General features: G+C 37.8%; 1 protein-coding gene across 1 annotated transcript in view; it reads right to left on the reverse strand.

The window, feature by feature from the left end:
• Positions 1–26,138, reverse strand: part of IL1RAPL1 (interleukin 1 receptor accessory protein like 1) — a 2,301,818-nt gene that overhangs the window by 143,522 nt on the left and 2,132,158 nt on the right. The window contains exon 7 of the mRNA XM_073616428.1: positions 5,278–5,410. Within this exon, the coding sequence (XP_073472529.1) occupies positions 5,278–5,410 (133 nt within the window). The remainder of the gene's footprint in view (positions 1–5,277; positions 5,411–26,138) is intronic.

Below are 26,138 nucleotides of genomic sequence, written 5' to 3' on the forward strand. Positions count from 1 at the left end.
ATTAGTCAACTGGTGAGCTGAATGTAATGTGTAAAAGAACTCATATGGCTCAGGTGAGCCTAAAGAAGGCAAGCTTAAAGAAGACCCATTACCAATGAAATCGTATATGCTGGTATAGTAATGTAGAAATATTTATATTTCATTGTGTAAATAAATGCTTTTTGATTGTGCAGTAAATTTATTTTTTCTTTTCCATAATTTTCTGTCAGCTACTTCCCTTCCAGAAGCCCTGTTTATGGGTGTTCTTATTGTGTAGCTCTAACAGAGCTTTGCCCCTTCTACGCTGTGTCTGCCCTCTCTGCATTAACTGAGAAGCGTCTGTGTTTATTTTTACAGAAAAAAATAATCAATCAAAATTAATTAGCTATTTATTATCTTATTAGCAGCATGGTCAGAAAGCAGTGGAGGGAGGGGACTAGCTTAGTATCTGTAGCACCTATCAAAATGGGACAAAGTGATAAATACATAATGTGCCCTTGGGGGCCAGGAGAAACTGAAGATTGGTTTGACGAGACTTCTTCTTTAATCTTCATGAAATATGTAAAAATTGTATGGTCTGCATGATGCAGATACAGTCACATGAAAAGCAAAATAAACCACATGGAGACTTTTTCAACATATTTTAACAGGCAAACATTCCATCTTCATTCTAGCAATGGTTACAGATATAGGTATTATACTTAAGCTTATGACACATAAAACTGACATGGTTTATTATTAATTGTTATATTCTAAATGAATGAAAATGTAGATTTGTCACATGGCAACTGTAAGTACACTCCCACATTTACCACTACTTCAAGAATAGGACCTTCTTAGTGATTAAACTGGTGGAACCTGTCTTACTTAAACTTCAGATATCTATGATGTTGTCTAAGGCCCTCAGAAAGAAGGTTGTGGATGCCTATGATTTCAATTTCATGATTTCACTGTGTCAAAAATAATCCACATGTGGCATAAATTTAAAAAAAACTGCTAATTTGCTGACCTTCAGACAAATAAAATTACAATATGGGATCCTTAAGTAACTCTTGCAAAAGTTAGTGTCAAAGTATATAAGAGGTGTGCCAGAAAATAGCCTTTGCGATCCAAGAAGAACATTAGTGCAAGACTACAGTTTGCAATTTAACATATAGGCAAATGTCAGGTCTTCGGGAGCAATAGACCATGGACTGATGAGTCAAAGATAACGTAGCATGGCCACAGAAAAAACAGACACATTTAGCACAAACTGAAAACACCATTTCAGGAGAAGAACCTGGAGAAAAATCATCAAGTCCCCTATAGATTCTACATCAGATCAATTTGTACTTGATTAGAGTGCAAGGCCATTAGTGGAGTTGAACTGGAAATGGCTCAAAATGAAGAAACAGAGGGTTATGGACTGATTTATTTAAAGCCCTGATTTGAAACCCAATGGAATGTTGTGGGGAAGAGGAAATGGGCAGTTCATGTAGGAAAACACACAAAAAAACTATGAATTTTGCATTAAGTAGTAGTCAACAATTTCACCAAGCCGATGTCAGAGAATGATGGGAGGTTATTCAAATACCTTTAAGAAGTAATTTCTGATAAAGGGGGGCAAAACCAACTTTTGAGGCCAAGAATGTAGTTACTTTTTCCACAGTACATCATTACATCTATTGGTAATTATGTTGAATAAATGACTGAAAAGGCACACTTTCTTGTGTTTTTGTTTAGGTTTGTCATCTTTATATGTAAGCACTGAATAAAGATCTAATGTTTGCCTGTTCAAAAATGTTGAAAAAGTCAACAACTTCCATTGAATGTACTTAATCTTTTACATGACTGTAGCCTACAATACATGCAGGGTATTGCTCTGTTCAACTCTTGAAAGCAAAGTGTCTACAAAATAGGGGATAGTTTTATGGCATTTTTATTACATTTTTTTTTCTAGTAATGGCAGCGATCTGCAATTTTTATCGAGACTGAGACATTATGGCGGATATGTCAGACAATTTCGACACATTTTTGGGACCATTGGCATTTTTACAAAGATCAGTGCTATAATAATGCATTGATTACTGTAAAAATGTCATTGGCAGGAAAGGGGTTAACACTAGGGGGCGATCAGGGGGTTAATTGTGTTCCCTAGTGTGTGTTCTAACTGAAGGGTGGAGTGGACTGTGTAGGGGAAGAGATAGATCACTGTTCATGTGCTGTATGAATAGAGGATCTGTCACTTCTCCCCTCAGAGAACCGGAAACTGTGTGTCAAACAAATCCTGATCCTCCGTGTACCCCGAGCGATCGTGGGAGCCCGGTAGTGATCGCAACCACCGGACACTCGCATCGGCTCCGTGGGCCCCTAGTGGCCACAGGGCAAAGCGACGTTACATAACATTGTTTCGCCCAGCTGTGCCATTCTGCCGCAGTACAACTGTGGCGGCTGGTCGGCAAGTGGTTAACCAGTTTTTATGATCAGACCTTCCTGAAGAATCCACTTGGAAGCATCTTTTTAATAAATGGATGCATCTGCTGACCACACACTGGTTTCATTTTGGGGCCTTATCCTTTTTACCATATTACTGTGCAAGAATCTCCAGAAAACACCAATGAGCACTGAGTGTGACTGTCCACACTCTGCGTGGAGCAATTCCCATGTGCTAAAATAGGTTGTTTGATCTTAGGACAGGTATCCAGCAACCTTATGAATGTGAATATATGCTTGCTACACCTTTTTCCATACTTTTTACATACCTACAACTGATAGCTACCCTAAAAGGATCTCTCTCATGATTGTGTACCCTTTTTTTGCCTTGTCTCTGTTCATCTGGAGAAATACTGACTCATCATAGCTAATAAGACAATTTTATGGTACAATATATTGTAGCCTCAATAAAAAATGCTGCTCTGCTAGATCTGTTAATCTCAAACACAGCAGAGCCTATTACAAATGTTCATCTAAAAGAAAATTTGAATAGCAGTGGTCATAACATAATTTCATTGATTTTAAGTTGTGAAGGAGAACATACTGGAAAGATAAAAACACCTAATTTTGATAGAGAAAATTTTCCAATTTCGAGGACTCTTCTCCAAGATCTGGAGGGAATATTGTTATGAAAGAACACAGAACAGAAATGGAAATGTTTTAAACCCTCTCTATGCAAACACCATAAAATATATTCCAGTGGCACAATAGAAACTAAAATCCCTATGCTCTCTAAAAAAACTAATCTCAAACTACGACATTGACACATTCCAAGATGTTCTATCTAACTCAGGACCAAAGAGTGTCAAGTAGCTAGTAACAGAATACAGTCTGCCACAAAATCTTCACTTCCTAAGTGCTCATATTCTGCATTTTCTGAGAGCACACCCTGTACTAGAGCTGTATCTCCCTCACAAAATATGGCAATTCTGTTTTTCCCTGAAGATCAACACCAAAGGCATATCACTTTTCTACAACCATATCCAAGAGAAGCAAGTCTTTCGCAAATATGAAACTTTCCCCAAATGGGAATCAAAACTAAACTCCACATTCACAGTGGATCAATGGAAGTCAGCATTCAGCGTGATCTCCAAACCCTCCCACTGTGTAAGTCACTGGGAAATGATGCTTAAAATTTACAACAGGTGGCAATACACCCCCCCATAGATTGGCAAAGATATTTCCCAATATGTCCCCCCTGTGTTGGTGCAACTGTGGGCATGCCCAAACCATAAAATCTTTTGGAACCAAGTTTTCCAACTAATCTCTTTACTTACAGGGTTTATAACCCAACCTAAACCTGACCTCGTATTACTCCATAATGGTAGTGAAAGATTCCCCCCAAACTTCAAATCTGTCATATCCCATCTTTTACTAGCTGCTCTCACCCTAGTATTACAGAACTGGAAGAGTACTAACTCCCTTTAGATCTCAGAATTAAAAGGCACTAGTTCAACCTAATTATACCTTAGAACAGCGAATAGCCAATAATTCCTTAACATGCTCTTTCTTTGACAAAACTGAAAAATGTACAAACCCATAGACATAAGCACCACAGTGTGTTGCCATTGTTATTGTCATTATTTACTCCACATTCTACTCCCAATATTACATACTGCAATTATGCATACTATTCTGATGATAAGTAATAGCCACAACTGTGTGTCTTACTCTTGTCACTTCTGTTTCTTTGTTTTGTGTTTTTAAACATTGAAAAACATTAAAACATTTTTGGAAAAAATATATACATATTCCAATGGGCAATGTTAAAAAAAGCCATATGGAATAAGAGTAGAGCATTAAAAAAAATAACAATGTTAGCACTGAAAATTACAATGAATTTAAGAAAAAGAAATTGTAAAAAATAAGGTCATAGAAATAATTGAGCACTGTTATTTCAAAGCCATTATTTCTAATTCTTGGAGACTCTGTAATGACTGGCTGGTTACCAATAGATAGGGAAAGGTAGTGCTTATTTTTAAAAATAGAAGAAAGTCTTTAGCAAGTAACTGCAAACTTGTAATTTCAACATCTATAGTCAGTAAGATACTTGAGCCCTTGATAAAGGGTCACATAGAAAAGTTGCTGCTGGAAAAAAAATATTATAATTGGTAGTCAACATGGATTCATGAAAGACCAATGTTGTCAAAATAAACTTCTTTTTTTATGAGGAAGGAAGCAAAAACACAGACAAATGAGTGGCTTTTGCTATAGTTTACTTGGTCTTTGCAAAAGCAATTGACACAGTTCCTCACAGACTGCTAATGTGTAAGTCTATAGGCTTAGAAAAAACTCAGTCTGTAAATGAATACAAACTTAAAGATCCCTTTCAGAGTGTAGTGATTAATGATTTATCCTTTCAATGGTCTAAGGTTGACAGTGGTGTATCCAAAGTTCAATGTTTGGGACCTTCTTTTTAACCTATTTATAAATTATATTTACTTGGGTTTAAAAGTACAATTACTGTGTTTCCAAATTGCAAGTGGATAGGTGAGTGTACATGTTGCTATGGCTTGCATGAGCAAAGCAAACATTCTCTTTACTGTATGTGCAGGTTACCACCATTTTGTATTTGCTATATATTTGCTTCAATTTAAAAATTTTGATCAATTTTTTTTTTTTTTTGCATTATCTACTTTTCGCCATAGGGGAGTTGTATAAACCTACAGCATCTTTGTATACAGAACAAAATGATGGCTAGAATAAACCACAACGTATTGTAACTGCAAAGCATAGCCTGCAAGTAAAAAACATTGGACACATCTGTAATTTTTTTAAATGCAAAGATGAACTTAAACTTAAAAAAATACATATATTTTATATTACCTGATATCACTTTCTCTGACACGCTTTTCATCTAAATCCTCAATAAATTTTTCCCCTTTCATCCAGTAAATTAAAGGGCTTACATCACCGCTATAGCCAAAAAAAGCTCTGCAGGTTAAATTAGCCGAGCTGCCTGTTGGAAAACAGAGAAGGAAAAACTAAATGTATAAAATTGTTCCTTTTTGTAATGTTTTAGAATCCTAGAAAGCAAGCATTGATCACAGTAATGAATTAGATAAATGGACAGTAGCAGTTTCCAAGTTGTTGTCTTTACTCTTTATTTGAGCTTTCAACTACTTCCAGCATGAGCGTAAATGAAAGATTAAAGACTTGATTCCACCTACAATAGATAACATTTGTTTACATCCCTGTTGTCCTGTTTAGTACTAAATAATACATTTCTTCTTTCTTTAAAAGGTTCCAAGAGACTTATATGTGCATTGGTTAATTCAAGATAACACAATTCTACGATCCTTTATTGTTTTAAAAAGGAATGAAAGAAACAAAGCAACAAAACACAGTAACCCAACAATAGATAGATAGATAGATAGATAGATAGATAGATAGATAGATAGATAGATAGATAGATAGATAGATAGATAGGACTCACTGCAAGTATGGAGAATTCCAAATTTACCTTTTTTTAATTAAAAAGTATTTCCAAATCTTATGAGCCAATGCACTTACACTTACAAGCATAACACCAGCCAAAAATGGCAAGATAAAAATAAAAAAAATTGTATGCACATTCGCACATAGAGAGCTATGTGGTAAAACTGGGCCAATCACTAAATACCAGGGCAACCACATGGAGATAGTCCATAGATGTATGTAAGATACAAATAGAGCTACTCTTGGCTTATAAGACAATTTTATGGCACATTTTATAGCAGGCCCCAACTAGAAATGATGCTCTGTTGGGCCTATGAAAGTCGTTGTAGAGTCTGAATTTTTATTTTCCTAAAATAACAAAATAAGTTATACTTACCTGCTCTGTGTAAGGGTATTGCACAGGGTGACCCCTTACCTCCTCTTTTGAGGTCCCCCGCTGGTGCTGTCCACTCTGCCTCTTTTCCATGTGCCCCCATAGGAAGCCACTTCCTATAATGGCACATGTGGGGGCTCGCTCCCAAGCCAGGTTGTGTGCATCCATAGACACATACAGAAGGTATTGATCCATGCCCAATGCCCTCCTCACAGGATTTGATTGACAGCAGCAGAAGCTAATGGCTCTGGCTGCTTTCAGCCAAGCCTGTGAGAGAGGGGAGAGGGGAGAGAAGACCTGCATATGGGCCCAGGTCTGAATCAATGTAGTACTCATGTTAGTATGTTGTATTTGTGGAGGGAGATGGAGGAAGAGCTACTAAAAGTAAAATTACCTTTTGGTAATACAGGTAAAAAAACTTTTAGATGTTATATTTATTTTAATCTCATACAAAGAAGAGATTATTACAAATGTTCATCTGAAAGAAATCTTGAGCAGCATCTCATTTATTTTACGTTGTGAATGAGCACAAACTGGAAACATTGAAACACATCATTTTAATAGAGCAAACTTCCCAATGCTGAGGGCTGCTCTCCAAGAGTTAGACTGGGAGAGAAGATAATCATCAAAGAACATGGAACATGAATGGGATTGTTTCACATCCACCCTATGTAAACACCCTAAAAATATTTGCTGATGGGCAGAGTTTAAAATCAAAACCTAGATTGTAAGCTCTTATGAGCAGGGCCCTCTGATTCCTCTTGTATTGAATTGTATTGTAACTGTATGGTCTGCCCTCATGTTGTAAAGTGCTGTGCAAACTGTTGGTGCTATATAAATCCTGTATAATAATAATAATAATATATGGCTAGCTTGCAATGTTAAAACAAAAAAAAACATGATGACTAAGAAATTGTGCATTTTGAAAACATAAAAATTAGAGAACTCTTTTATCAGTTGAAAGTTACAAAGACTTTAACAAAATACATAAAAAGGAAATCAAGATTGCGAAAATGTAAGTGACCGAAAGGTTTGCGAAAGTGTGGAAAACAAAATCTTTAAAAAACTATATGTATATATACTGTGTGCATGACATCACGCTTGAGCACGTAGGCCTCTTACAAAATGACTCACAGCACGTGACTGGGAGCAAAAAGAAGCAAAATCCATTAAATAGATCTTTCAGCTCTACATATACAAACTGTGGAGCTCAAGTCCATAATCTGAAATATTTTGCCACAGCCTCAAATGAACCACAGTTAGATAAAAAAAAGGTGAATAAAGCACCTTAAGCAAATGGCTTAAACCCACATGTCCTCAAAGGATTGAGTTCTGTTTTTTCAAGCCAATGCTTCCATATTTTAAAGACTCTTTAATAACTGGCTTGATACCAATGGATGGTTAATGTGCTACTTTAAAAAGTCTATGTAAGTCTATATCAAGTAAGTACAGACCTGTAAATGTATCTTCTATAGTCAGGAAGATACTTGAATGTTTAATAAAGAGCTTTTACTAGAAAATAATATTATAAGTGATAGTCAACATGGATTCATGAAAGACCACAGTTGTCAAACTAATATGCTTTCTTTTGATGAGGAAGTAAGCAAAAACAAAGACAAAGGAGTGGATGTGAATATACAGTACATATTGGCATTAATGTGTAAAGGAAAGATTAAAAACTCGATTCCACTTACAACAGATGATGCTTGTTTACATCCCTGTTGCCCTGTTTTGTACTAAATAATGCATTTCCTCTTTCTTTAAAGGGTGCCAAGAGAATTGTATGCATTGGTTAGTTCAAGATAACACAGTTCTATGATCTTCTATTGTTTTAAAAAGAAATGAAAACAGGAAAGCAAAAAAATGGCAAGCTATCAATAGATAGATAGATAGATAGACAGACTGATGCAAGTATAGAGAATGCCATATTTACCTTTTTTTTAATAAAAAGTATTTCCAAATTATATGGGCTACTGCACTTGTTAAAGCACAACTTCAGAAAAAAATAACATGATAGCAATTGATTACAGAGCTGCATTACTTTGAGTATTTTATATCTGTATAGGGTTGTTGATTATTCATATAGGCTCCGTAGCCTCCCTGGCGGTTTTCCCGAGTGTGGCTCGGGGTTAAAATTCAGTACCATTAGCGGTAACCCCGAGCCACACTCGGGATCGCATTGCAGGATCCTGGGGCGGCGTTACTTACCTTGTCCCCGGGATCCTGCGATGTCACCCGCAGCGTCCGAGGGCTCCGTCCTCCTCCGAAGCCTCTCCGTGCCAGGCTCCGTTCCCTGCGAACGGCGCGACGCACGGGGGCGGAGCCTGGTGGCAAATTAAAAAAAAAGTAAAAATCATAACACATACAGTACTGTAATCTTACAGATTACAGTACTGTATGAAATGATTTCACATCCCTTTTGTCCCCAGTGCTTTGGCCCATGCCCTGCATGCAGTTTTACATGATATACACTGTTCTTTCTGCCTGGAAACTGGAGATTGTCCATAGCAACCAAAAAGTGTCCCTTTACGTCAAAAGTGGCCTTAGACCAGCTAGAAAACAGCGATAGTAAATTAGAACACTTGCAGAATTGTGCGATAGTGAATTGTGGGGAAATTTATTTTATTACTATTTTTTTAAATTTTTTTTAATTATTTATTTTTATTTATTATATTATAATTTATGTTTTTGTGTTTCAAACTTTATCATATCCGGGATATCTACTAGACTCTTGTTTGGACAGATTTAAGTGTGTTATTGTTAAGATTTACAGACCTACAATAAAAAACGCCAAATTTCCATGCAAAATAATGGTACCGCTTTCAGCACCTAAAATCCGAAATAATCATACCGCCAGGGAGGTTAATTGGCAGGTAGAACCACAGCATGAATTGAAAGGTTGAATGGTAAAGTGCTGTGCCTATTTAATTACAAGATTTCTACCAACCATTCTATCTCACCCTTGTTTATTACTCAGCCTTACATAACTAAGGGTAATGCAACCTGAACAGTGTACCACAATATTGACAGTAATTAGAAACTTAGACAAAGGTGTCTAGAGAAAGCAGATGTTAGGTCAAGGTCTATATGGTTGGAAAATGTATCCTGTGAATGAATAGAAAACGGTCTTAAAGACCTAATTTGGAGAAAATGATTAATAATTAATTTTCTGAATGGTCTAAAGTTGTTAGTGGTGCAACTAAATATTCATTTTTATTCTGTTTATAAATAATTCAGAGTTTGAAAAAGTAAAAGTACCTTTTTTGTATTTTCAGATGACACAAAGCTATGTGTAATGGAGTGAAGTCCTTACAAGACGTCTCTAATATACATTTGACATTGAAGTTCTTTTTTGTGTTAAACTGCACGGCAAATTAAGTTTATTGGTCATAACTGGGTTCAATTTAAGCAGGGTTTAGCAGACCTAAAAGGTGTCCATATGCTGAACCTGAACCACATTGAAATCAACTGCAGTCAAATCTGTCAAATTAAAAATACAAATTTTTTCTGGGCTAATAAGCAAAAGAAACATGCACAACTGCATTTTTAATTTTTAATTCATTAGCACACAGGCTCCTCCAAAGGCTCCCAAAAATATTGGTGATGGGGTCCGCGGGCAGGGGGCTTATTAGCATCAGGAAGTTCCCTTAAAAAATACGTTGTCACTCATATACCACCCCACTTGAATGAGTAAGTGGTACATAGTACCCCTACTCATTCACACAAAAAATAAATAAATATAACCTAGAAGTAAGATAACAAAGCTTCTGACAAGTCCTTTATTTATAAAATAAAAACCCCTTAAAGAGTCTCTCATTGTGAATCCATCATTAATCACAATGTTTTCCACCTACCAACTCATCCAAATTATAAATCAATGATAAGGAAGAATCTGAGCATTGTGGTGGATCATAGACACAATAACAGTATGCAAAATAAATGTGCAGCCTCTAGAGCAAACACGAGGTCTTCATGTATTAAAAGAGGTATCAACTCTCTCTCTCTCTCTCTCTGAGAGAGAGAGAGAGAGAGAGAGAGAGAGAGAGAGAGAGAGAGAGAGAGAGAGAGAGAGAGAGAGAGAGAGAGAGAGAGAGAGAGAGAGAGACAGACAGAATTTTGCTCTGATACAAAACATTAGTAAGACCCCATCAAGAATATTGAGGGCAGCCCTCTTCTCTTCATGGCCAACACAGCCAGCAAGGAGATGGCTTCTTTCACAGATATCAATTTTGTCTCCAAGCAATAGGTGCTAGAAAACTGACTAGTCAAATTTTCTAGCAAATACAAAGGTACAATACAAAAGAATAAAAATAACTTATGGAAATGAAAAGCAGTGCAAGTAAGCATTTAGCAATCTATGTAGTTAGCCAATAAATGAAATCACCGTAGATCTAAACCCCCACTAAAGATTTTTTTTTTAAACAATGACATTTCTCCTTATATCAGCGTGCACCTTACCAATTCAAAAAAATGTCTGGCTACAGTGCCAGTTAGCACCGATGTTATAGCCTTTATTAACTTCTGCAGGTTCACCCAGGTTTACAGTCAGACCCTATGTTTGAGCTACATGTTCTAATTTCAATGATTTGCATGACTACACTTTTTGGCTTGTCCTCTAATCCTGAATGTATCCGTTAATAAGTACACACTGGATTTTCCAATGTGCTCAAAGCCTGGCAGTTTAAATCCACTTTTTTCCCTGTATGTCAGAAGGCTGTAAGCTTATCTAGAGATTTCTCTAATCCATGTTTTATTTCCTTGGTAAACTAAACTGAATCATGGAATAAGTAAACTATGACTATATATTACAAGCTTGTTTTCCATACAGTTAATTTAAACTACATTTCAGTAATACATAGAACAACAGGGACCTAAATGTAATTCTGATAGATACTGTGCCAGTCCATCTGGTACTATGATGCTTTGTTATATGTAGCAGTAAAAAGAAGGCCAATTACATATTTTCATATTTTATATGAAAAAGATAATCTCTAGACTACATATGCAGAAATGCGATACACATTAAAAAAAACAAATCTTTGTGCACACTCAGTGCACATTTACAGCAACATTTTCTCTGGCAATTGCATCTGGGAAAAACATTGGTCCCTAAGTATTGAGATAATGTTCCATTTTGTTCCAGATAGATATGACATTTTTTATGTTGCTTGGTAACTGTTATTTCCAGCTGTGACTTCATTGTGCTTATAGGCCACTAGAGGACATTGTTTGGCTTGGAATAGTCTCTACAAGAGAGGAATAAATAAATTATATATATATAATATATATTATATATATATATATATATATATATATATATATATATATATATATATATATATATTGCTTTAGCAGTGTGTGTTCTGAGTCATTGTCCTGCTGGAAGGTGAACCTCTGTCCTAGCCTCAAATCACACACAGAGTGGTACAGGTTTTGCTTAGGAATATCCCTGTATTTAGCACCATCCATCTTTCCCTCAACTCTGACCGGTTTCCCAGTCCCGACTGCTGAAAAAACATCCCCACAGCATGATACTGCCACCACCATGTTTCACCGTGGGGATGGCTTTCTTTGGGTGATGTGATGTGTTGGGTTTGCGCAAAACATAGTTTTTTCTTTGATAGCCAAAAAGTTAAATTTTAGTCTCATCAGACCAGAGCACCTTCCTCCATACATTTTGGGAGTCTCCTACATTCCTTTTCTCAAACTCAGAATGTGCTATTTTGTTTTTTGCTGAAAGTAATGGCTTTCTTCTGGCCACTCTGCCATAAAGCCCAACTCTATGTGGCTTATTATTGTCCTATGTACAGATATTCCAGTCTCTGCTGTGGAACTCTGCAGCTCCTCCAGGATTATCTTAGGTCTCTGTGCTGCCTCTCTTATTAATTCCCCCCTTGCCCGGTCCGTGAGTTTTGGTGGGCGGCCGTTTCTTGGCAGGTTTGCTGTTGTGCCATGTTCTTTTCATTTGGTTATGATAGATTTGATGGTGCTCCTAGGGATCCCTAATCAACTGTGACATGTGGTTGTACCCGAAATGCCTAAAGTTCTCGCACCTCTTCCAAACTGAATACATTGTATAGCTAAACATACTGGGACATACTTACAAATAGAATGGAAACTGTTCCTTTGGCAAAGTAAATGTCCCCTTTAGTAGCATTGTCCATTTTTTTTAGGTTTACTGAGGTTTTGAATCTGTTTTTGCTATAAATGTGTAATCTTTATTTTATACAGAAATATTTAAAGCTAAACTTCAGGCAACCAGCTAAATGCATGGATGAAATACACACATGGAAGCTGTTTTATATACTCAAGAGTTTTTTTCTGGTCATTTACAGTACTTCTGAGATTTACACAGATACTCCACACAGCACACCACTGTGTGGAAGGGCAGAAGACCTGATCTTTTTCTTTTGCAATTCAGTAATATAATTCTAATGAGGCAGGGTGTTCTCCAGAGGCGCCCATCATGAAACAGTAGAAAGCAGCCCCCCAATTCCATCAGATTGTGAAACTGTTATCTCTCGACCCACTTCCCTCAGCTCAGCTGCGTGGGCCTTTCTTTAGCACATGTGCAGCTGATTGCGCTGTTGCAATTTTTAATCTCTGCCACAAGCAGATCAAGCATGGCAAACACACCAGTCATTTGGGTACCACATGCTTGCAAAAGCATTTAAAACTCCCACCACTCAGCCCATTGGCAAAAGCACCTGAAAGCCACACAAAGGGACACAATTCTTCTCCTCCGCACTCCTCACATTTCATGTCTACCCCCCACTATATCTCATGACCTCTCAGCAGCCTCCACTGACAGGGATGATGGTATAGCAAAGGTGTCACAGGTCCTTGTTACCAGCACACCACCAGCTGTAGAGTATAGCAGGCACATTTCTCTAATGCATCCCTACTGATGCATCAAAAAATACACTTCCTGCCACCCACATGCCGAGCATCTAAATTCCAGCTTGTCCAAATTTCTGGCTTTACAACTCCTGTCTTTCCATCTGGTGGATTCTTCCGCCTTCTGTAAATTTGCAGAATGTTCTGTACCACAATGGCAGGTTTCTGGTCGCTATTTCTTTGCATGTAAGGCCATTCCAGCTCTGTACCATCACATGGAAGGCAATGTTTTGTCATCGTTTGGCAAGGCAGTCAGCAGCAAGGTCCACCTTACTGCTGATACATGGTCCAGCAAGCATGGTCAGGGATGATATATTTTTTTTACAGCACACTGGGTAACTCTTCGTGCAACTAGGAAGGATGCAGGACAGGGCTCAGTGCTGGAGTTTGCTTTTCCGATATGTCTCCATACAGCTAGTGATGATTATGCAAGATCTGTCAGCTCCACCCCTTCCTCCATGCCCTCTTCCGCTGAATTATCCTATGAACCACCAGTACCCCCAAAGTGTTCAAGGGGCTATTCAACAAGTCAGGCTAAAAGATGCCATGCAGTGCTTCAGCTGGTCTGTCTAGGGGATGGGAGCCACAACAGAGCAGAGATTCTTTTAGCTCTGCAGGGGCAGGCCCAAAGGTGGTTCATGCCATGGAAGCTTGAGCCAGGAATGGAGGTGTGTGATAATGGCACTAACTTCTGTCCTCCCTTCAACAGGGAAAGTTGATGTCTACATGTCCTCAATTTGGTGGTGCAGCATTTCTTAAACAGGTACCTAGGTTTGCAAGATCTTCTAAGACATGCCGGAAGAGTCTTTAGCCATTTCAGGTGCTCATACACAGCCAGTGTTCAGTTGGCAAAAATTCAGTGGGAATTCCACCTGCCCATAAACCACCTGATTTGTGACATGCCCACCAAGTGGAATTCAACTTTGGCAATGCTGCAGCGGTTGCACATGCAGCAGAGGGCCATCAATGAGTACCTGTGTAAGTATGGAAAATCAAATTAAATGTCATTTTTTCCCACGCCAATGACTACTGATAAAGGATGCATGCACTGTACTGTAACCATTTGAGGAGGCGACAAGGATGGTGAGCTGTGACAATGCATGCATCAGTGACACTATCCCTCTTGTGTTCCTGCTGGAGCATACTCTGCGTGGCATTATGGACACTCAAGCAGCGGGAGTAAGAGGAGGACTTCCTTTCCTCTCAAGGCCACTTTATGCAGACACCATTCTTTTTTTGGAGGCATTAAAGCAGAGGAAGACATACATCAGACCTTAAGAGATGGTTTTTTTGTCCACAGAAGCCTTGAGAGTAGTACGTGGCTGGAAGGCGGCAGTTCCAGAAGTGTAATCCTCAGTGACCATGAGGCTCCCTTGAAAGCCTGTGAAAGGACCAGAGAATTCTTGGGATCAAGGAGAAGGATATTATTGGTTAGCAAACCTCCTTGATAAACGTTTAAAGGGGAAAGTCTCAGAGGGGGCACAGGATGAAATATCTTGAGAACACCTTAAAGAGGAGTTTATGTAACACCTTTCCAGAGTCTGGTAGGTTACAGTCTCATGGAAAAGGTATTTTTGCAGTTTCCGTTGGTCAAAGAAGGAGCAGCGGAGAAGAGGGCCGCCTAAGTGATGCATTTAAACATTTTTTTAGTCCTGTAGTCCTTTAGTCCTTAGGCTGTCAGCTTCAACCTCCCATCAGCAGGATCTGCATCATATAGTGGGAGATTATCTAGGGGTGAAAACAGAAATCCACTGGGTTACTGGGTCGTGGGAATAGACCACTGGCCGGAACTTGGCAAGTATGCAATTGACCTGCTGGGCTGCCCTGCATCCAGGGTGCTTTTGGAACGGGCGTTTAGTGCTTCCAGAGGTTTTGTTAAATCGATAAAAAGTGCGTGTCTGTCCGCAGACTCCATTAAATGGCTGAAATTTGTCAAAATGAATCAATCCTGGATTAGCAGTTGCTATCAAGCCCCTGATGCTGATGTCGCTGATTAAATGGTTTTGGGATCTTGAATCTCTGCAAGACTGTCTAGGCTGCCTAGCTTTGTGGGTGTTGTTTTTATCTTTAAGTATTTTTTTTTATAGGTTTCATGGGCAAGATTAACATCCAGGGACCAATTTGTCAGCACCTGTTTGACAGGTGCATCAAATTTACATTCTTTACAGCAAGGCCAATTTTTGCTTTCATCAAGAGTACCTCTTTAGGGTTATGGTGTGAAGGCACCACCAACACCCAAAGCCCAATTTTTCTGCACCTGTTACTTCTATCCAAAATCTGCAAAAGAGACACCAGACTATCTAAAAAAAAATGTAAATTTTGGCCTGAGTGTACTATAGGTTGGCTTCTTCACATAAGGCTTGCTCACTGTGGTGCAAAAATGTGTTATTTCCATCCAAAGTCTGCCAAAGAGACTAGAATGTATCCAAAAAAACTTTAATATTGTTCTGAGTGCACTTAATTGTGGTCTCATCACTGGCTCCCCAAGCTGTTATTTACAAAATAAAGAAAGCCTGCACGGAAAATCAATTTAAATGTCACTTTTTTCTTTATATGTGTCAGCTGCAGCAGGTTCTATACACTGTACAGGCACTACAGTATATTTGAAGGAATTTTTCATTTTTATTGTTTAACTTTAAGCATCATTAAAATAATTTTTGCATTTATACATGTCCTCCAGGGCAGTACCCAGGCCCCCATACCCGTTTGAAGGCCAATAACTTGCATATAAGCCTTCAAAATGGGCACTTATTTTTCAAGTTCGAGCCCCATAGACTATAGGGTTCGGAAGTTCGGGTCCGAACTTTTGCGATGTTTGAGAGTTCTGGCACAAACTGAATAATTTAGAATATAATAAAATGTATTTAATAGTGTATTAATGAATACTGAGCTGCATTATTTAGAATCTTTGACATTTACCTAGCTTTAAGGGTTCATGCACACAGACATTTGTAGGCATTCTATTCACATAGTGTAAATTTTCCTGCACTTTCTTGCAGCCCAAGAAACCACAGGTGTCACATACAGCCTGATATAGAAATGAATAATTGTATTTGGTCATACTCTTGTAAACAACAATGCCTCCTGCATCAGCAGGAAACTTCCACATTTAAGAAAAATATTGGAGTATGCCTGTGCACAGCCATTACAATTATTAGCTGTAGATCTCCACCCCATCTGACCAGACCTGCACATCTAGATGACTTCCTCCGATAAGTATCTGTACAGACACTTACCAGAGAGTGACTTAGCTGGAAGAAGCTGACTCCTCCCTCCCTCTTCCTCTGCCTAGCTAAGATTTCCTCTGATAAAGGTCTGAACAGACATTCACCAGAGGGAGCAGGCAGCAAGAAATTCTGTGCTACTCTTCTGTCCTCACTCCTCATCCCCCCCCCATCACATCCTGACAGCTGGGGAGAGAGGAGAAGAAATAAATAGTGGGCTGGGATTGTTTGCTGTATTGCTCCCTGCACAGTGAGCCAGGTGTGCACTGTCACTAAGTGATACATGTCTATAAACAGAGGTCCATAGTGGCACTTTGTACATGATTGTGCATACAAATATGCAAGGTACAATTCAGGGCACTGAGCCATGAATTGTTTATCTATCCCCACGAGTTTTGTGAAAAAAGAACACAGCAGAGTTGACTTCCTTTCAGACATTCTTTAGTTGGAACCTAGGAGGTAGCTCTAGGGAGGAAAAGGGAACAAGGAGAAAGAATCTTTTATCTGATTCATTGAGGTTAATGTACAAAGGGACTACAGATTGTTCGTTTTGCAAAGTGAATGTTCACTGTGCTTAGCATATAAGCTCATGCCATGTTTCCTTTAATCATACAGTCCTATGCAAGGAATATTTTTTTTTTCACTCACACATAAATAAAAACTAAATAGCCTCCACTTTTTTAGTAAATCCTACCCTATTAAGTTTAAGGTGTTTAGGTGTTGCTGAATACTACTGATACAAAAGAAACACACTTGTTTGGTTTGCTTACACTGGCTGTTGTTCACTAACACCTATGTATGTGGCAGTTGTCCTGCTGAGAATTGTTTACAGCATTAGTGTTGGAGTTACAAAATGCTGGACTAGCTAACCCTCATCCCAACCCTAAATTCTAACGCTAAACCCTAACCCTTCTTTGCATATTGGTGTACACTAACACCAAATAATGTGAGTAAGCAAAGCAAATATAGTATGTTTATTTTCACAATTGCGGTTTAACAGTGGCCCTGCTTACAGACCTAACAACAAGTTGACATGCACCTGTTTAATTTGCTTGTGTATTTCTTAGTAGATCCAACATATTTGCAATGCACCGGAACAACTTTCAAAATGTCCTGGCATGAACAGGCTCTTAAGCCTCGTACACATGATTGGACTTTCCAACAACAAAACCATGGAATTTTGTCCGAAGGGTGTTGGCTCAAACTTGTCTTGCATACACACAGTCACACAAATGTTGACCAACAATTATAAACGTAGTGATGTACTAGATGTACTACGTGGTTTTTCAGCTCTTTAGCACCACCCTTTGGGCTCCTTCTGCTAATTTCGTGTTAGTAGAAGTTTGGTGAGTGTTGATTCGCGCTTTTCATTTATCGCTTTTCATTTTGTGCTTTTCAGTTTGTTTCTGAACGATCATTCGTCAACCAGTAAACATGTGCACACTGAAATATCTTGTTTCAGAATTTCGTTTTCGTCCGAAAAATAAATTTATTTAGTTACTCCCGAAATTTTGTTTCGTTAAAAAAATGCATTTGTCCGAAAATCTGAAATAATTAAGGTCGAATCTGTCATTGAAGGCTTATGGTGTCTGTTGAATGTTCTAAGAAGATTTGACGGAGCAGCTAACTGCAGCTAAATCGTACATTTCCGGTCGAACGTTCCGCCTACAAGCTATAGTAGAATTCTAATGTTGTATGACACTAGTAATAATTATATTTATTAATTATTATTACTAGTCAACCAATATAAGAATTCTTCTATAGCCTGTGGGCAGAGTATTTGACCATAAAAGTCCGCTCCCGTCAAATCTTCATGTCGAATCTTCATGTCGAATCTTTTCTCTCTATGTTGAATAATCTTGGACTAATAAAGTCAGGTTAGGCACATTCGACCTTTTTTTGCTATTGTATCTATAATGTCGAATCTTTTCTCTCTATGTAGAATAATCTTGGACTAATAGAGCTAAGGTTAAGCACATTCGACCACAGATTCGATGGACACAGATCACTAGCGCCAGCGTCATGTCGAATCTCCTATCTATATCGAACTGTTGTTGCAAAGAAAACTAAAATAAAGCATTTGTTTATGTTGGATCTTTCGGTTTTCGGATCCTGCACGTTCGTTATCGTTTGTTAAAATGATAACGAAATACCCAAAATTCAGACAAAAATGCATTCGGACGAAAACGAATGCACATGTCTATCAACCAGACATGTTGCGGAATCGGAGGAGATAACGCGTTATTTATTATTGGCCTAGAAGTTATTGCTTTGACATTATTTTTTTGGTTGAATAATGATTTGATTTGGTAAATATTCTATATTTTTGGATGCATAGAATGCACTTTTTGGTTATTTTCTATTGGCAGATATTGATTTATTGATTTTTTTTTTTTAATGCACAATAAAAAAAAAATGTGGAGAATAATACTTGGCTATGTGTTTTACTTCAAATGACAGTTTGGGAGTAGGCAGTTACATTTTAAAAAATACAATGTAAAATTAACAAGGGACACCAACATAGTTGTATCTTTGTTCTTAAAAACTAGGGGATAATGGTGTTGTGGTAACTTGCACAAATAAAAAAAAAAAACCATAATAATATTATTCTTGATATCACTAGAAAAAAAAAACCTTTGAAAATTTGTTTGCAAAAACTCCATCAGTATCACCAGCAAAGCAGCTTCATTATTATCCCATTAAAGTAGAAGAGAATTTTGCGCTGCATTTGGAGATTTCATAATTTGCCACGTCACAAATGTTAATTCTCCATTACAAATGCTAGTTTACAAGACCGACCACTTCTGCTTCCAAGCATGCGTGTTTGTACTTTGGACTTTTGTCCCACAGACTTGTGTACACACGATCGGAAAGTCTGACAACAAATGTCCGATGGAGCATACACATGGTCGGACTTACTGCCAACAAGCTCACATCCAACATTTCCAGCCGGAAAATCCAATTGTGTGGATGAGGCATTAGGGTTGGAGTGACACTTGTAAATTTTATTACAATATTATGGAAAACAGGACTTCTGAGCAGCAAGGGTCTCCTTGCTCTAAACCCCTAGTCAGTTGTCTTAACAACTGTGCAGTTCCAATGCTACCTCTGCTCAGAGAACCATCCAACTTTTTTTAAGTATGTGGCAGTTTACCTGTGAAAAAATACTAGTTTATGATATGGATTGAGATGCATTGGAGCATCATGGCCTTAAGAATAAATATGCTGCAGCCTTGGAGCAGATCAGTGGCACTAGTAAAACAATTATCATTTCTTTATTCGGTTGTAGTGTGTTTATTCTTGCTATAGTGTGCATTTATTTATACTACTGTGTATTCTTTTGCATTAAACTCCAAGTAAAAATATATTTAAAAAACAAAAAAAAAACAATTATCAAATCAGATTTTATGGATGGTGAGCCATGGCAGTCTACAGTCGGTTAAGTGGCCAGATTTCCCTCATCCGCACTGAAAATACAAAACTTCTTTACAAAAAGCTTTACTTTTCTAATGTTCAGTTTAAACCAAACATATTTAACCACAACTTGAAATAAATTCTTTCATGTTCTTGTGTCTAGTATATTTTCCCTCTTGTACTCCTAATGTAAAAGTCAGGGTAATGATGACATTAGACTTTAATAGGATTTTGAAATTAAACTCTTAACAATTATAGCAATCTGTTCTAATAACTCTTCCACTTTTTGACCTCTGAAATCAGTACATAACATAATAATCAGAGCTAAGTACTCCTTAGGTCCATTCATTTATAGGAATTACCATACCAATTACTAAACAGACACATGGGATAGCCATTTAGGTGCCAGTTTCAAGATGGCAAACTAGATAATGGAGGATTACCATCTGCACCATTTCACATTGTCAAATGACTCTCTTATCATGCACAATATTGTCGAAAGCTGAGTTTCAACATTATGACAAAAGCATAGTGAGCAAGCTATAATCCAAGTGAAAAGGCTACTATTTGTAGATGGTTACGATTAAGTACAACACACAATGAAAATAATGTAAATCCATTACAGCACAATCAAAAGTTATTAACATTGCAAAAAGTAATAAAAAGCACAGTTATTCCTAGCAAACAGCTGCTATTTTTAATATAGAAGCTTTAAATGGAAACTGCGCTTTTCCCATGCATGAGTAAATTAATCTGGAAAGCAGGTGAATCTGTGAAATTCCAGTTGTGTTCATTCTCCTGAATGTATGCATTTATATTTGTCCGTGGCACAAAGAATCATACAGTTCATCAATCATGATTATCTCTATTCCCAAATAGCACAATTCTGTAAAAAAGCAGACAGATATACAAGCAAATATTCAGGATACAAAAAAAAGTGATTAATCAGCAATTCTCCTGGTTTTAGAATAACTAACCCTCAATAGCTTTCACACTTTTGAAGCAGGTTTGAATCTCATTAGTGGCTTATTATAAGGAAGTGTTTTTTGTTATATATATATATATGAGATAAGAGGAAGAAAGCCACTTGGAGTGGGTACGTTAAGGAGCAAAACTTTTGCATCACAAGTAGGAGTTCTCTCACCCTTTAGAATACTAACAAAAAATTACAAGGTGAACTAGTCTGCTACAGCAAGACTTGGAGCAGGCAGGGTAAGCTTTCTTATATGCATGCCAAAGTTTAATTTCCAAGCTTTCCTGAAGAGTACTCTTAAAGTGAACCTACAGTATATCCAGATTTTGCACTCTAAAATATTTACATATTATGAACATGCAGTAAATACACCTTTGGCGCTATATGCATTGTAGAGAAATTAATCTTTAAAGTTTCACATTAATCTTTCCAGCCACATGTCTAAATGAAGCCTCAAAGCTCTTACACAATAAAGCTATTAACAGTGCTTTTAAAATTCTAAGCTTTCTCAGTAATATTACTAAGATTGTCTGTATAGAAAAAAAAATACAAACAGTTTAAAACATTTCAACAGAAATTGTTTTTTGATTTATCTTCCTGCATTTATCTGGTTTAATTAATAAATGATGATTTGATTGAGCATTAACCTGTAACATGATCACGCTCTAACTATGTTTAATAAATATAAATATCATTGGGTCTTCCTAATAAAAAAGATGAGTGATGAGTAAATAGTTTACCATTTTATTATGACTACACATATATTTTTTCATATAATGTAATTAAATGATTCCAACTTCTACACTGATGCTATGTAATAAAGAAATGCCAGGAGATTGAAGATACATTACAGAGAAGAAGATTCAGTGTGCAGATATTATGTTACAACACTGATTGATTTATTGTGTATGTGAAACTGTACAGCATCTCACAAAAGTGAGTACATCCCTCACATTTTTGTAAATATTTTATTATATCTTTTCATTTGACAACAAAGAAGAAATTACACTTTGCTACAATGTAAAGTAGTGAGTGTACAGCTTCTATAACAGCACAAATTTGCTATCCCCTCAAAATAACTCAACACACAGCCAATAACGTCTAAACCACTGGCAACAAAAGTGAGTACACCCCTAAGTGAAATTGTCCAAATTGAGCCCAAAGTGTCAATATTTTGTGTGGCCACCATTACTAAAAAATAAAAGTGTAGCGCTAACGTGAAAACAATGAAAAAAAAGGTCTATGAGGGTTTGGGATAGAGGAAAGTCAATCCACATAGGAAGAAGCGGGTACCCCCGTCCAATCTCAAACCTACAATGTAGATATGTGTATAGTGCATGTGAATTTTACCATATCTAAAGCAAAGACAATGCCCCTAAGAGGTACAAGTGGTCATGAAAATAACATAAAATGACGAAAAATGCTAGTGAAAACAGTTAGATAAATAAATGGTGTCAAACAATGTCCATAATGTTGGTGAAGAGATATAACTCTCAGAAAGACCATATACACATAATAAATCAGTCCATATAGTGCATGATGTGGTTGACCCAACTTGAATCCAAAGCAGGTGGTGTCACAGGAAAGTGCAAACCAGAGAAAGAGATGTAATACTCTTACCGACTTCGGTGGACTCACAGGCCGTGGGCGGTGAGTCAAATAGGCTTGTACTGTCCTCAAATGACAGTGTGAGGCTAGTTGGTATACCGGAAGATTTCCTCCTCGAATGGGGGGCCAGGAATCTGCCCAAATAATCTGCTCGATCACCGTCTTTGTCAGCAGGTGTGGACCATGTATGAAGAAAAAACAAGGAACCTCCACATGGTGTAAATCCAAGATAACTTTTTAAATGGTGTTTATTAGATCGTTCAAGATCATCAAACATGCCATTAAGCATAAAAAATAGTAGAATCGATTCAAAAGATATAAAAACAGCAAGCGTGGTATAGGTGGCTGGGTACAGCAAGAAACCCGACCGGTTTCGTCCGCAAAGACTTCGGCTGGGGTATAAGCCATCCCGCCACCTCCACGCTTATATATATACATTATAATGTTTAACTAGAAACAGCTGATTACAGCATCGTCCGTGCTGACTTCCTGGATCGGTAGCGTGCGCTCCATTCAGAGTCATGTGCTAGCTAAATTGGCCAATAGGAAGATAGAGTAATGGATCCGCCTCTCTCTACCAAGCCTCGATGTGAGTGTCCACTCGGCGAGCGCGCTCATTAGATGGAAGAACACGCATCTCAGTCATTCACCCAATCAGGGCTAGCGTCATGTGACGTTCACGTGACCAACGTCACGTGATAGCGCCTGAAGTATCCATAGGTGTGCATCACTGCGTTTAGGCCGGAAGTGGGAACACGTCTCTGAGGTTAATGGAACGCATACTGCGTTCCAAGCGGGTCATTGAGAAAGGAAGTGATGGTAAAACACAAAACGGCGATAATTATAATTAGCCGTAATATTAAATATATGATCCAATTTAGATTTAATCATATGAATTTGTTATTTATACAAAAGTATACAATCTGGAAGTCAGTACGGCCATATCACAATCCGTGTGAACAAAAAGACAAAAAGTATGTATTAATTGGCCTATTTCTATTCATGAAATATATATATATAAATTAATGTTCTCCAACAAACTGAGTGGCCATACCAAAATATGTATTTAATATCCTCAAAATCAATGGAATAGAAAAAATTTTTTTTTTTTTTTTTTTTTTTTTTTTTTTGTAGTATGATGTGAGATCGGAAAAAAATCCTATAAAATTATTGTTAAAAAATATTAATAAAAAATAAAAATATTATAAAAAATATATAATAAATTTATTAATAAAAATGTGGTGACTGTTGAGCAAAATAGTGGTAGTAGAACTAATCTTAGAAATACTGGACAACCTTGCCCTATTCATCAAGGACAAAGATCACTTGTGTACTACCACTATTTTGCTCAACAGTCACCACATTTTTATTAATAAATTTATTATATATTTTTTATAATATTTTTATTTTTTATTAATATTTTTTAACAATAATTTTATAGGATTTTTTTCCGATCTCACATCATACTACAAAAAAAAAAAAAAAAAAAAAATTTTTTTCTATTCCATTGATTTTGAGGATATTAAATACATATTTTGGTATGGCCACTCAGTTTGTTGGAGAACATTAATTTATATATATATATTTCATGAATAGAAATAGGCCAATTAATACATACTTTTTGTCTTTTTGTTCACACGGATTGTGATATGGCCGTACTGACTTCCAGATTGTATACTTTTGTATAAATAACAAATTCATATGATTAAATCTAAATTGGATCATATATTTAATATTACGGCTAATTATAATTATCGCCGTTTTGTGTTTTACCATCACTTCCTTTCTCAATGACCCGCTTGGAACGCAGTATGCGTTCCATTAACCTCAGAGACGTGTTCCCACTTCCGGCCTAAACGCAGTGATGCACACCTATGGATACTTCAGGCGCTATCACGTGACGTTGGTCACGTGAACGTCACATGACGCTAGCCCTGATTGGGTGAATGACTGAGATGCGTGTTCTTCCATCTAATGAGCGCGCTCGCCGAGTGGACACTCACATCGAGGCTTGGTAGAGAGAGGCGGATCCATTACTCTATCTTCCTATTGGCCAATTTAGCTAGCACATGACTCTGAATGGAGCGCACGCTACCGATCCAGGAAGTCAGCACGGACGATGCTGTAATCAGCTGTTTCTAGTTAAACATTATAATGTATATATATAAGCGTGGAGGTGGCGGGATGGCTTATACCCCAGCCGAAGTCTTTGCGGACGAAACCGGTCGGGTTTCTTGCTGTACCCAGCCACCTATACCACGCTTGCTGTTTTTATATCTTTTGAATCGATTCTACTATTTTTTATGCTTAATGGCATGTTTGATGATCTTGAACGATCTAATAAACACCATTTAAAAAGTTATCTTGGATTTACACCATGTGGAGGTTCCTTGTTTTTTCTTCATACATGGTCCACACCTGCTGACAAAGACGGTGATCGAGCAGATTATTTGGGCAGATTCCTGGCCCCCCATTCGAGGAGGAAATCTTCCGGTATACCAACTAGCCTCACACTGTCATTTGAGGACAGTACAAGCCTATTTGACTCACCGCCCACGGCCTGTGAGTCCACCGAAGTCGGTAAGAGTATTACATCTCTTTCTCTGGTTTGCACTTTCCTGTGACACCACCTGCTTTGGATTCAAGTTGGGTCAACCACATCATGCACTATATGGACTGATTTATTATGTGTATATGGTCTTTCTGAGAGTTATATCTCTTCACCAACATTATGGACATTGTTTGACACCATTTATTTATCTAACTGTTTTCACTAGCATTTTTCGTCATTTTATGTTATTTTCATGACCACTTGTACCTCTTAGGGGCATTGTCTTTGCTTTAGATATGGTAAAATTCACATGCACTATACACATATCTACATTGTAGGTTTGAGATTGGACGGGGGTACCCGCTTCTTCCTATGTGGATTGACTTTCCTCTATCCCAAACCCTCATAGAACTTTTTTTTCATTGTTTTCACGTTAGCGCTACACTTTTATTTTTTAGTTATTGTGCACAATTTTTTGTCATATTGTAGTGTTGGCCGCTATCCTGATGTGTTAGATTGGCGCGGTATTTTACACACCCACTGGCCACCATTATTTTCCAGCACTGCCTTAACCCTCTTGGGCATGGAGTTCATTGGAGCTTCACAGGTTGCCACTGGAGTTCTCTTTCACTCCTCCATGATGACATCACGGAGCCGGTGGATGTTAGAGACCTTGCACTCTTCCTCCATTTGAGGGTGCCCTACAGATGCTCAATAGGGTTTGGATCTGAAGACATGCTTGGCCAGTCCATCACCTTTACCCTCAGCTTCTTTGGCAAGGCAGTGGTCATCTTGGAGGTGTGTTTGGGGTCTTTATCATGTTGGAATACTGCCCTGTGGCCCAGTCTCTGAAGGGAGGGGATCATGCTTGGCTTCAGTATGCCACAGTATATGTTTGCATTCATGGTTCCCTTAATGAACTGTAGCTCCCCAGCGCCGGCAGGACTCATGCAGCCCCAGTCCATGACATTCCCACCACCATGCTCGACTAGGCAAGACACATTTGTCTCTGTACTCTGCCGCCACACACACTTGACACCATCTGAACCAAATAAGTTTATTTTGGTCACATCAGACCAAAAGACATGGTTCCAGTGTCCTTAGTCTGCTTGTCTTCAGCAAACTATTTGCGGGCTTTCTTGTGCATCATCTTTAGAAGAGGCTTCCTTCTGGGACGACAGCCATGCAGACCAATTTGATGCAGCGTGC

This window comes from Aquarana catesbeiana, linkage group LG02 (assembly GCF_042186555.1).
Source record: "Aquarana catesbeiana isolate 2022-GZ linkage group LG02, ASM4218655v1, whole genome shotgun sequence".
Classification (NCBI taxonomy): Eukaryota; Metazoa; Chordata; class Amphibia; order Anura; family Ranidae; genus Aquarana; species Aquarana catesbeiana.